We start from the raw sequence: 14018 nt of genomic DNA, 5'->3' as shown, positions 1-14018 counted from the left end.
TTATTTTGCTTAAGGCGAAAAATAGAACCAAAAGGATTTAATATGTCACACAATATATCACACAATTTTCCCGATTTCATTATACTTGCCATACAGCGTGTATATCCATTGTTTATTAATCTGGTTACAAATAAATGCACAGAAAATAGTTATTATATGCAGTGATCAGCGTTTTATGGTGACTAGTAATTAGCCGCCCCATCCATTAATCATCACACCACCAATCACACATAATCACTCGATCCGTTTCGGTGTTTGATTGAAAAGGGCAAGCACACTGTATGTTAGCAGCTCGAGAGATATCACCATCAACTGCCTAGGCACTACTCGAGGTACAAACTAAACTCCAACTTAAAACAACAGACTGTGGCCTTTGTAGCCCGAAGCACCGACTTGCACGACGTTCGAAAAGATACTGGATGCTGGATGCTAATATCTAAATCGTAAAAGTTGCTTTCTTTCCTCATCGCTCGTTATTGGAAGGTTTGTGGACTGGGGGAAAGGATGCGTAAACCCCGGTAAGTCTTGTGGCGACGGGGTTTCCAAGAAAAAAAAGCAGCATCCAAAGCAACGGACCAAACGGGCTTGAAAGGATACCGGTCACAGCCCGACGAGAGTAAAGTAACGTCCAGTCGCTTATCCTGCTGTGAGCAAGCGGTCGAAGTGGGACCGAGGTAAACGGTGGAACCTTATGGTTGGGAAGATTACGTTCATCGAAGAGTATGCTCACCGTTAGGTGGTGACTTTCGCATGGCATCTTAATGTCTTGCAAACTGCTCGATTGTTGGTAATATAGTGTAAACGAAGAGAGTGAAAGAAAATCACTATTGATCAGCGTTCGGTGAAGGGTGATGGAAAATAAACGGTCGATAAGTGCACATCGCATCGCATTGAGAAGTGCTATCTGGTTTATCGGTGGTTAGGCGGAAGTATAAAAAATGTAATATTAATCTTCCGCTTGAAATATATTCTTAACGATCGTGAGCATGATAGAAACCGCAGTGTGATGCTAATGAGCATGAAAGATTTTATCGATGGTTGATTAAAGCGAGTGTACTCGTATCGTAAATCACTGTGATGTGTTTAGTGGCTGATCTTGGCTGGAGCTTCGCCGGGGAGAAGCATCAGCATTATCCGTAATGCGTAAAAATATGTTTTCTTTTGTACAGTAAAATGTAAAAATAAACTCATATCATAACATCCTATGTATTACACCAAGAAATGAATTTTATTTGAGTTATTTGAAATATAACATAGCTTTGTTACATTAAAAACCGCTTCGAATCGATTCGTATGTATGTACGTGAAATCAAAACTTGTTAAATTTTTGAGAAACACTCAATGAATAATGTCCATTAAAGCTGTACAATGGAAAAGCGTTGATTGTATGCCGACACCGCTCAGCGCTCCTGAGCATGTGCATGACAGTGCCAAACGTTATGGGACATTTAGCTTCTAAATCAAGCGGCCACTCAGCAAAATGTTAAACAAATAGTCTGCTCACGGATGGTTCCAGGGCGTACGTTTTTCGAGTGGAACAAAACCAAACCAAAAATCGCCCTGATTAATGATTCATCAATCTTCTGTCAATTCGTCAATCTGTTTTTCCTTTCGAATCAGTGCGCCCCGCCGCGTCGTGAAGCAACGGGAAGGAGCCGAAAGATGAATAATGATGGCAGCAAGCTGCTTGCAAGGACAATGCGTTGTGTGTGGAATTGGAATTAGTGAGGAAAGGGGGGGGGGGGGGGGGGTGGTAGAAGGTGGAAGGGAGATGATGGTAAACATAGAACAAAACCAGTGGCACCAGCGCATCGACGACCGGAATGGGTATTTTACTGAATGGTATCAACTGGAACCGGCAGCAGTTGGCTTGTGTACAGCTGCTTCAACTTTCCCCCAATTCCGGTGCGTCTGATGTCTTGTGTTGTATTTCCACTTGTTATTTCTGCCGGCGACAACAGCAGACAAGAGTGTGTTGGAGGACACGAATTGTTGGTGGATTGGTACCAGCGGGCCATGATCGATAATGAAATGAGTAAAGGAAGAAGGTCGTCCAGTGTTGGCACGATGTGTAAACATTTGAACTATTGTTTTATTGTTTAGAGGCGACAGATTGTTTAGGCAGCGATTCAATTACCGAGCTTTTTCATTCATAAGATGTGTGTTTGGATTTACATTTTACATACGTTTTTTTTTAAACTGAATTTACAAGAATTTTTGAGAAGAAAACAGTTTGTAAATATGAAAACGCCTTAAAGTATGCAAAACGTTGTACATGAATACTTTTATGTAATAGTTTCTTATACATTGGTGGACTGTTTTTAGGATCCTGACGACTAGAGATATTCGTATACATGTACCAATATTTTGATTGTTCCAATTTGATAATTTAATAACAAAATTAAAAATTACTCAAAGTTATAAAATTTATGAAAATTTCGAAGCATGGTACGCTGTGTAAGAGAATTGCCTCTTCATTTTAATTTACTTTCCCGACTGTAACCTTCACTCCGCGCAACCAAAACGTATACCAACTAAAGCAGCTCCTTTGGAAAGGTCATCCATGTTCTAGAAAAGCCACCACATCCATTGTGATTGTCCGAAAAATTAGGATCAGCGGTCCCAAAGGTGACCCAGTTCATATGAGCGCTTTTCATCGTTCGTGTATCAAAAATTCATTTTACATTGCATCATTTCAATCGCATGATGAAGAGGTCCCTCCGTACCGGTGGGGGATTGGGCAAGGGGAAAGGGGACACGTTACTGAACACTTTTGCTGCAAACGATGCATTCTACCAACGATGGGAAGGTCTGGGCGGGAGGGTGTTTTTGGTACAGTCACTCATGAAAGGACTCTCTTTCAGTCATTTCAAGGACAGGATGCTCTAGGGCAGACGAGGGTTCCTAGAGTCATGACAGTAGCGTTTATTTCCCCCCTCTCCCTCTCTATTTCCTGTCCTCAAACACACATACAAACAGCCACCGTATCAAGCCGTGACGTCAGTGATGACGACAGGGGACGACAATACGGCATACGGTGTTGCTTTTTTTTTCGTGCGTGCTACGCTGGGTGAGTTTACAGATGAAAGAATAAAAACACCCCCAGAGAGAGTACAGAGCGGGAGAGCCGAAACATAAATAAATCGAACAACAACTAAAGAACAGCCATACACCAGCACTCACGGAGTCATGGTCGCCGTTTCTTTTGGGGCCAAAGATGTCGTGGTTTCGGGTGGCACGCAGCAGAACACCGCGCTTTTGCTCGAGCATAAAATGGCTCCCCCTAGCGGACGGTTAAATTGGCTGGACGGTGTTCCGTGTACTGGGGGGGGAGGGACGGAAGGTCGGAGACATAAAGACGCCAAACCCGTACGGGCAGACGCTCCATTTTGCGTTTCGCCATCCCACACCCACACTCCCGTGACAGCATCCTTGCTGTGCGGGGTCGCTTTACGCGAACCATGGAGATAAACTTTGTAAGCTCTGTTAAATAGAACGGTGCTGATGGTACGCTTTTCAAATTATAAACCACACGTTCGGCACGTTTGCCCCGGGAAGGAAGCTTCATCTTCTCGGTCGTAGTGAGACGGTGGTAGGGTCTCACGTTAGAGGAGCTTTTTCTGCCCTTTGGCGGTGGTTTGCAAATCGACAGCAGGAGCAATTTCACGCATCGTGCGAGCAGCATAACAAACCGTGTTATTAACACATACACCAAATCACACCACTCACTCGGCGAACGGTTTTGATGAAGGCTTGCCGCTCACTGTTTTACTGCGAATATTTGTTTATCGATCGCAATGAAACGGGTATCTCGTGCCTGGTTTTTTGTTGTTGTTTGGAGCCTTTCACAGCGGTTTTACTTTTGCTCCCTGGCTTTCGATGCCACGAGAGAAGTGCGAGTCGAAGAGGGGACGAAAACAAATAGGTAAGTATAAATAAAATTAGTATCAAAAGTCCATAGACCCGTCCCGAACACGCACAAGGGCATACAAACACACGCAGTTTTATATGCGCGGGAGTTGGAAAATGAGAAACGTTGCTACATGTAATGACCACGAACAAGCAGCTCCTTAAGGACCAAACTTGACCCCTGGAGTCAAAAGTAATATGAGAATATGTAATCCCCTGGAGAAGATGGTAGTTTGTTTTTTTAATTCATATAAGTAGGAACCGTTTGTGCTAGCATTAGTAGAGTTAAAAACAAGTGAATCATCTTTTTCTCCGTACGCGGACATGGTTTCTCCATGCGATGAAGGCGCCTGGTGACGCATAGTTTTTTTCTTCTTCAGTTGATGGGAAATGATGACGCCCCAAACCGAAAAAAATGGTTCCAGTAATGGTCGATGACAGTCACATTTCGGTTCGTTTGGGCATGTCAGCTGCCTCGCTAAAATGCCCCAGTAATCCTAAACGCTGGCTACCCTTCCATAAACGCTCAATACTCACGCACTGTACATTTGGAGGCTTTCGATCGGAGACCAGTGTCTCCGCACGTTTCACACGGACAGTTTGTATACGGAATAAAACATTAGGCAAAATAAAAAGAAAAAGGAAAATATAGCAACAATACGGTCACTTTTCTAACCACGGGTCACGATTCCACACCGTTTCGAAAACGCTTGGGAATATACAAAGCACGCACCACGAACGCGACCGACGCTCCGTACGACTGATACGACTAGCTTTGGTGAGGCTTACGGCCAGTCATTTTGGTGTAAGTTTTCGGTCACTCAGCTCGTCCGCTCTACACGAACCTATTGCTTTTGCCTCCTTTTAAACTGGGATCTCACCAGAAACGTGGAGCACCAGGCGTCTCCATTTGAAAACAACATTCCTCCCGGTAAGAATCATTCTGCCCAGAAACGCAATGTTTGATGTATTTTCATGACTGAATGTGTATTTCTTTGTGTGTGTGTGTTTAGGAGAGAGAAAATACTATTTCCTTTATACTACCACCTTCATCGTCCCAAAAACCAGGAAGCTGGTTGTAGATGTAAATGATGACGTGTATTTACAACACTCTCTGAGTGACGCTGAGTGACTCGGACACTCATCGACCGTCAGCAGGCTACAATCGGTTCGGGATATACTTGCGGGAAGGTAAGTGGCACACCAGCGTGGTAGCGCTGTGTAGAAGATGTGTACAATAAATAAAAAGTAAGCGAAACCGTTTTGCAGAAACTCGTTCAGGCACGTTCGGTGCGGTACGATAAAACGGGCTCATTTCGTCATCAAGCCACGAGTGAAGAGCGGTACACTCGAGCGGATCGACAGCGGTACGACATCAGTACGACAGCTTCTGAGCAAGAAGGTGACCGATTACAGCAAGCACTTTTCAAGACACTCGAGGTGTACGCTGGGGTTAAGGTAGAAGGAATACATTAACATTCATTATGCTTCGGTTGGGGCAGAGCTGGAGCAGTGCTAAGTGAACTTAAAGGTGTTTTGTAGCCATCCTGGCAACGATACGGTACGCGCTAGCATCTCATCTGGGATTCTGTTTACTATTTATTTGTGAGCAATTTTAAATCCATCGAGCAAAATCTAGTGATGATTTATTTAATTTTTGAGAGGTGATTTTTAAAGTATCTTTTTTATGAAAAGAAATAAAGATGAACGAAGTAACATATAACACTGTTTGCATGTGTAGGGTTTCATTTTTCGTAGAACTGGTTGCGTGCAAACAATTCATCGGTCTATTGCTTTATCGAAGTGTTCTGAGAATTTTTTAAAATATGCAAACCCAGTACCAAACGCTGCCGTGAGAACGCACTGAACAAGCAGCACGTGGTACCGTGCGCATACAAATAAGAATGCAAATTAATTCGAAGAAAAAGGATGGAATATTTTAGCAGCTGCAATATATGCATTTCCTGCAGTGCTTTTTAGTTTGTGTGATGGGTAGATATGGTGAGGTAGTTGTTGCTCATGGCAAGTTGAAAATGGAATTTAAACTAAACCAAACATTTATCATTATATTATTCTTTTTTTCCCCTTTTTTCCAATAGCTAGAGTACATTTTTATATGGGTGTGACTCACTAGGAATAAAGTAAAATAAAATAAAAAGTTTACAAAAGAATTGAAAAGGCAAAGCAATCTATAATGGACTTATTAATACTAATTAATCTGAAATTCTAACGGCCAATAGAAAAAATACAAAACCTCGAATCCGGTTATATAATTTATAGTACCACTGTATTTCATTTTTCCATAATTTTGCAAAGTGTTCTCTAAAAAGCAACCACACCCGCCATCAAACCATGCGAATAAGAGAAAAATAGCATTTCCCTTTATTATGCCCGTGTACGGTTCGGGTCACTGGTGAATTTGCATTCCATTCTCCAAAAAACGTAAACACAAACCACCACTTACTGACCCAGTAACACCAATCCGCACGAAATAGCTCTGGACTCATGCGCTAATAAGCGCTAAAAGCATACAGCCATCGCGCACTCATACATTGTTTTACTAAAAAGAGTCGTATTTTTCCGTTAACCGATAAATGGAAAGTCCGGCAAATTACGATTCTTCTATTCAGAAACATGCTCAGCAAACTATTGAACGAAGAAAGATTTGTAAACAAATACGAAATCCCTTCCGAAAGGCAAGTGACGCTGGCGCAGCAAACACTCGGAAAACTTCAAGTGTCTCCTGTGTTTTTTATTTCAACTGAACTCTCGCTACAGCAGGAGGCGCTTGCGTATGTGTGCGTGCGAGAGGAATGTTTGCAAACGTTCCGTTCCATGTCTTGCTGATGGGAGGGACGTGCAAAAAAAAAAGAAAACACACGAAAAACGATAAACCCCTGTTCTAGATGGTCCGCTGACACGCAAACACGTGCAAAGGAAAAAGGCATGTAAAGAAGAACGTTGTATTTATCTGCAGCATAATGGCCTGTAGCTTCTGCTCGGCAGCTTTGGCACAGTAATGGATTGAAAGTTTTCGAACGTGTCACTAATACATTGCAAAAGGTTATGTGCCCTGGGAGCTCGATGCTGACGGTTGTGCGTTTATCACCATGCTAATAAAGGTAAGGATTTTTGTATCAAACTTTGTTCAACAATAGGAAGAAGGGAATCAAAGACAAATTAGAGAATACCCCTCTGTGTGTTTTTTGGGTGACAACGAGATAAGATTGGCGATATTTCTCCTTCCACTTCACAAAAGCATCCTGGCAAATACAAAAAAAAAAACCGGGTGACGAATGTATCGATCAAACGCGGGTGTGTCATAATGTATCACCGGCTCTGGGGAAAGCTCGTACGGTTATTTAGTGCAAAACGAAAAAAAAAAACCGGTACGAAAATCGCAAGGACAACAGATTGACGCTGCATCGAGAAAACGAAGCTCATGCTTCGCTGAAGGTAGCGCCGCTTTAAATTAGGACCTGACCCGAAGGTTACTCCATTTCTTTTCCACTTCCTCGCTCGAGAGTGTTTGAGCTTATGCGTACCGTAACGACCTTACGGGTCTGATGTATGTAGACGGAATCTAAAAATACACCCCAAACGCCGACGGGTTTTCCTGTGGCAAAGAAAGATTACAATCGGGGCGTTTTTCACCACCCAGAAATCGCCGCCCTCCTTCAACAGTGTAAAGGAAAAGCAGTGTCCGTGTATGAAGAAAAACTTTCACTCTCTTCTCTTCTTCAATTCCCGTTGCCGTTTCCATCACCACCAATACCATCAACTGCGATTGCATTGTGCATCGTAACTTTTGCACGGAGCCTTGCAAGATTTGCGCCTCGGGTACGGTTTGTCATCTACTTGCCACCCATACAGATGCACCCGACGCGACTGCATCGAGCTGCAAATTTAAGCGTTCTTGGAATGCGTCCAACGGGAACGGTGTCAGTCTGGTGCGTTGACCAGCAATTCAGCAGTAAGGCAAGCAAGCGGCCATCATACTGACAGCTTTTAATGTTTCAGGGACTACGCCAATACAAAAACTGTTACTGTACTGAGCTTTTTTTGGTAACGTTGTCTTTCCACGATGGGTGACAGTTTTTTTTCGTTTAAATATCGTAGATATTCTTTCTTCCCTCGTTGCTAGTAAGGTCAGTGCCAGCATGAAAGCAACTGGGAAAGCACCCAGTGCACAGCGCAAAACTTCACGGTACAGTAGCCCCGAAGTGCAAATGTACCTCCGGAGCACACAGAGCAGCTCGTTTACCAGATGCCAGATGTGTCCTCTTTTACGTCAAGCGTGACAGTGTTTGTCCTGCTCATACCAAGCAGCAAGCAATTGTTTGTGTTTTGTCCTAAATATTTGCCCTCCACGGGTGCGACGCGTTGTACTGTTCCGATGTTCCATTTTCTTCAACGCACTGTTCCATAATATCGTAATATATAACCAAAAACAAAACCAAAAAAAAAAGATAATGTGATTCAATGTGATACTCACCTTAAAAGTTATATACATCCACGCTGCAAATCCGGCACATTATCCACTTCGTGCGGCACACACACCGGACAGTGGGACCTTTGGGACCATCGCACTATTTACTATTCCTATTCATAAGGCAATGAGCACCGCCGCTATCACTTGTGCCACCTGTGCCAGCCCAACACCCCGTACCCGCTTGTTGACCCTATTTCCCTCGGTTGGGCAGATTTTCCTTCTCCCAACACACACACGGCAGCAACACTCGCTATGTTGCTGTATTGATTTAATTATTTCTTAAAAACACACACTTACTTGGCCTATTTTAACAAACACTGCACTCACAACGCAACAGCACAACCGAATGATCATCACTTGTTTCGCTTTAAACGAGTAGGTTTGTATGTGTGTATATGTGTGTGTGTGAGCATGGGAATTCTCCCATTTACCCATTCACTAAAGATCGTGTGATCATACGTGAAAGAGAAAAGAATCAAACGCTTTGTTAGGGGGGGGGGGGGGGGGGGTGGTTTGGGGGCCGGTAGCCAAAAATTGGACAGAAACAATTTATCAAAACCGATTTGCCGATGATTGAATCAATGTTCTTTATACGTAATTAAATCCAATCGTTCGCTTTGGCAAGCTGCGTTCCATTCTTTCATCCTACCGTTCCGTCATGATTTCTACATTATCCGAGAGAGCGAGAGAGAGAGAGAGAGGGAGAGGGAAAAAAGTACAGAAGACCCACCCCAACACAAATCGCTTTCACAGCACTGGCATCGTTCCAGCGGAAATTAATTTTTAATCCTTCGCTATCCCTTCTCCAGGCCCGACTTTTGGACAGGATGAGGGAACAAAGCCTCAAGTGGGGAGGAATGAGCCTCATGTGAAGAGGCGCAACAAAAACTTCTCTACACGATGTCCTCCTTCTAACACACCAGAAAACCAGCCAGGGATGCCGTCGCATTTTTTTTTTTGCAAACGAGTGTCGTGCTCACGTGCCCAATTCCTATCCCAACCCAGGAAATTGGTACAAAATTCTCTGTGACCCAAAACCGGGATTATATTAGCTTCTTCTGGTGTATGTGTGTTTGTACACGTGTTCCTGTGTGTGTATGGCTGTAGGGAGAGTATGAACATCCCAGTATATTCTGGCAGGCAGAGAGTCCTCAGAACGATAAACATTATCCTTTTTACCGCTCCGTAGATCAACACCCCATTTCGATTCGTTGACGAAACGGGTTGGGAAGGTGCGGTGCGGTTCGATTGGTTCTATTTTTATCCTTATCTTCATCCTGGAGTTTCCTTTTCTTTTCCGTGTTCGGCAGTGTGTCATCCGTGTGGTATGCGCATTTGTTCACATACACACACACACACACACACACACCCACACAGAGTGATCCACCAACTCGCCGCAGTCTCGCCGTTTACATCGTCGCGTTGGACGAACCTCAGAACCTAATATAGAAGCTTTTGTTCTGCTTGTGGCATGTCCTGCCAGTGCACCGTTAGCAAAAGCAACCTTTTCCCCCCTTCCCCACCATCCACCTCGTTTTCCCGTACCAATCACCCTGACACGCAACGAGATACAACCTTTCCCTCTCTCTCTCTCTCTCTCTCTCTCTCTCTCTCTCTCTCTCTCTCTCTCTCTCTCTCTGTCTCTCTCTGTCTCTCTCACAGTCTTTTCCCTTAGATTATTTTTTTTCTCTCGTTCTCCCTCTCTGTCTCGTTCGTTTTCTTCGGGTTTTGTATGTTCTTGCCCCCGATCGACATCCGTGATCGGTAAGGAAGGAAGGGTGGAGCTTGGAAAATCCGGAAGAATGTAGGAAAAGGGTGGTGCTGGATTGCAGTTGCTTTCGAACGAACGTTGGTATTCTCTTCCCCCCTACTTTCTCTCGCTCTTGCACACTCTCTTTCTCTCTTTACTCTTTCTCTTCTAACGAAGAAAATAAGTACTTTCTTCAACGATGTTCAAAGGATACATGCACACATACACCTATAATCAGGTTTGTCATGATGGGAAGATATTTTCGTCCGATGAAATGATAATTATATTTTTCCTCACACTTACACTCCTTTTCCCTTTATTTCTGTTCTTTTTTAACCACCCTTTCTACTTTCACTCACATACGCATACACATACACACACACACACACACACACACACATATAGGAATTCTGGAATGGAACAGGAAAAACGAGAGCCTGTCCTGATCCTGCCTGGAACGTGATGCTTCTTTTAGCTTCAGAATGAAATTTCTTTTCCACCACTAACGCACATCGCTTTTCCAACACACACACACACACACTCACACAAATGGACACGCATACATCTGTGCGTCACCGTGTAACCGTTGGCTCGGAACGACCCCGGAGCGGCAGGATATAAAAGGAGGAAAAAACAAGTTCTCTTTGCCGTTGCGTTTGCTGCTTCTCAACCTTTTTTTTCCCGACGACCCACCGAGAACAATTGCACAACGGGCCTGGGAGGTTGAATTTTCACTACGGACTTTTCGCCTTCACCTGTGACCCCGCAATTCCCCCCTCTCCCTCTCTGTACCCTTCACTGCGCGGGATGTTCCTCTATGTTTCACTTCCTGCCCAAAAGGAAGCATCCGGTCCTAAGCGTGTACCATACACTTTTCCTTCGATTTTGGAGCACAATTTTTTGCATCAGCTTATCGGCCATCAAATAGGCAAGCAAAATGCAACCAAAAAAGAAAATCCTTCAATGCCCGCGTACACTTTGTTCACACTTCACACGTACATGCGGCACACGTACGCACGCACCCACACATACATATAGACGGGGTCACCAGCAGCAGAAGATTGGGCCTCTCGCTTTCACGTTGCGCTGGGAGCTTTTTTTTTTATTTCCTCACACCGACCTGACACCAACAAAAAGCAAGCAAAACCGGGCGGGACACACGTTTGGACGAGGTCTCGGCTCGATGCCTGCCTGCACTGTTCTGCGTTCGGTTGCGAGCGGACAGTTTACCTTAACCTGCAGCAAAAGGTGACCGAGAGCACGGTGTTCGCGTTTTGTCGGTTCGCTTCTCCTGGCTGGTCTCGTGATGGATCCTTCTTGCTTCTGGAGCAAGGGTTCTGTTTTCCCGCCCGCGTGAGAGCGAGAGCGATCGCCGCGTGAGCAAATGCCGGTTAGCAGGAGCAGCAGCAGCAGCAGCGTGTTGCTAGTGTGTGAGGGTGACCGGTGCATTAAGGGATGAGTGGGATGAAACCACCCGCTACATCTTGGGAGGGTTGAATTCGGTATGCTAAATTCACCTGCTCATTGTTTCGGGTTGCTTCGGAAAAGCCACACTATGGGGGGCTCTAGTTTTTGGGGGATTGGTTGTTAAAGATGAAAAGCTTACCCATCTGAAGAAGACTTCGATGATCACGTTTTTCTGGAGAAACGAATGCCGTGCCAACGCCAAACGATTTCAGCAGTTTATGAAGGTTGTTGCAAAAGTATTTTTGAATAATAATTTTCAAATCACCTCATTAGAACATTTATTTTAAATTTGTAATTGGAACAGGTTATAAGCTTTGATTTCAAAGCTTTTGGAATATGTAACAACACTAGAAAAATCATAATGCTTTTAAATCAAAGAAGGAGATAAAACTTTTCCTTTTGTTCTACAATATATTCCCCAAATTTTATTTATTTAAAATGTACGTTATAGAGTGAGTAGTATAAAGGCTTGTCAAATCAGTGAATCTACCGGGACACAACACGAAAGCTCGTAAAAGCTTTCAAATTTCACCACGAATTAAAAGGACATGCTAAAATGAAATATTTCATTTCGAGTGAAATGTTTCACATCGAGCATTGGAAATTCGTTTTATAAGCTTTTGTTATATCAATACGACCAGGCCGTTCTACCTGAATAAAAAAAATGCCTTTGCTGTACAGAGCTTGCATGTTTTGAACAAATCCTTAAGAGGTATGCAATTCGTATAACAAAACGATCTTTCAACACTAAAGCTACCAAACTTGTAGTACTAATCACGAGAACATTAAATTTTGAAATTTAGTTTATGCATTTATATATAAATATATAAATATATAAATATATAAACATATAAATATATATAATTAAATAATATATATAAATATATAAATATATATATAGTTATATGCCAAGGAGAAGGCATATCGGTACTGGACCAGAGCAGAGGACTAGGCGTTATATACAGGCGATACGACACTCATAACTGCATGTGCGCACGTGTGTGTCGCACACACACACAAAGAAACAGCATCGTGCGATCGGTAGCCGGTAGAATCGTCCTCTTTTTGTGCGAATCATCAAGCAATAAACACCTCATCGAGCCTCGACTCATCATTGGCGCAGCCGGTAGTTGTGAGTACAATTTGAAAATTTACAGGTAAAAACAGTGCAAAGAAGATTTTAACTAGTGAAAGTGAATCTTTGAATAAGTGCACCCGAAATTCGTTTGTGTTAATTTAAACGTGATTTCATCTCCGTTCGACCGTTAAAGTTCGGGTGATTTGCGGTGCCGCCGTCCTGTAAACACGTGCTTACAACGGAGTCTTTTGTGTGTGACCGTTGACTCCAGAACAAAACAATAACGAGGTGTTTCGTATTGGAATTTAATTTTAGCGCACTACTAGATAGACGCAAAATTTGCAAGCTAAATCGCTATACGATTTTTGCCTTTTGTTCCACCTGAGCACATTTTGAGTTAACCTCAAATAATAAAAAGAGCTAAGTACTCCGTGTACGCTACAGATTGAGCGCACTATTAGATAGACGCAAAATCTAGGCACAAAACCGCACTACTAGATAGACGGGCTGTGTAATTTTTTTTCTTTCGTAGCGTGTGCGTTTGTATGAGTGACCTGCATAAGATATTATCCGCCAGGCGTGATCCCGTCAGTGATAGTGAATACAGTGACAGTGTCGACTCTACTGATTCCGATAGTTTAGCACATATTCCGATAGTAAATTTTGATATTACGCTAGGAACGATGTCTCTCGACGAATCGCAAACGCAAACACAAGCGAATAATATTTTGACTCAATTAATGTCGCAGATAAACATTTTAAATGAGAATATTCAACAGATAGCCGCAAAACAGGAATCGTATGAAAATTCACTGCACAGGTTGACGAACCCTGAAAACACGTGTTCTCAAAACTCTTTTACAATGCCTGTTCTGTCTACTCCTGTTGCTGGTGATGTTTTTCGGATCCCTGATCCAATCAAATCGATCCCTTCGTATGATGGAAATCGTAAGCAGCTACAGTCCTGGATAATAGTGGTAGAAAACACGCTTAGTATTTTCAAAAATTTAGTGAGCAGCCAAGTGTATAATATTTACGTTCAGTCGATAGTAAATAAAATTTCTGGTAATGCTAAAGACGCGTTATGCCTAGCAGGAAATCCTTCAGATTTCAATGATGTGAAAAAAGTTTTGATAGAAGCTTTTGGCGATCGCCAAGAACTAGCCACATACAAAGCCCAGCTTTGGTCAAATAAACAAAGTGATGATATGAGTATCCATTCGTATTACAAAAAAACAAAAGAAATAATGCTTAACATTAAAACGATCGCAAAGCAGAATAAAATTTATAGTGATAGTTGGTCAGCTATTTGCATATTCATT

General features: G+C 43.0%; 1 protein-coding gene across 8 annotated transcripts in view; it reads right to left on the bottom strand.

The window, feature by feature from the left end:
- The window catches only part of LOC125763852 (voltage-dependent calcium channel type A subunit alpha-1-like), a 30738-nt gene extending 19351 nt beyond the window's left edge, over positions 1-11387 (bottom strand). For 2 of the 8 annotated variants that reach the window (XM_049427463.1, XM_049427464.1), the window contains exon 1: positions 4447-5458. In XM_049427463.1, coding sequence (XP_049283420.1) covers positions 4447-4457 — 11 coding nt within the window. In that variant the 5' untranslated portion in view covers positions 4458-5458. Of the gene's footprint in view, positions 1-4446; positions 5459-8404; positions 8840-11183 lie in introns of those variants that run through there. The other 6 variants (XM_049427466.1, XM_049427471.1, XM_049427467.1 and 3 more) reach the window with 5 other exon arrangements.
- Positions 11388-14018: the final 2631 nt, after the last annotated feature.

Source organism: Anopheles funestus, chromosome 2RL (assembly GCF_943734845.2).
Source record: "Anopheles funestus chromosome 2RL, idAnoFuneDA-416_04, whole genome shotgun sequence".
NCBI classification, from domain to species: domain Eukaryota; kingdom Metazoa; phylum Arthropoda; class Insecta; order Diptera; family Culicidae; genus Anopheles; species Anopheles funestus.
This window is presented reverse-complemented; position numbering and strand designations above follow the sequence as displayed.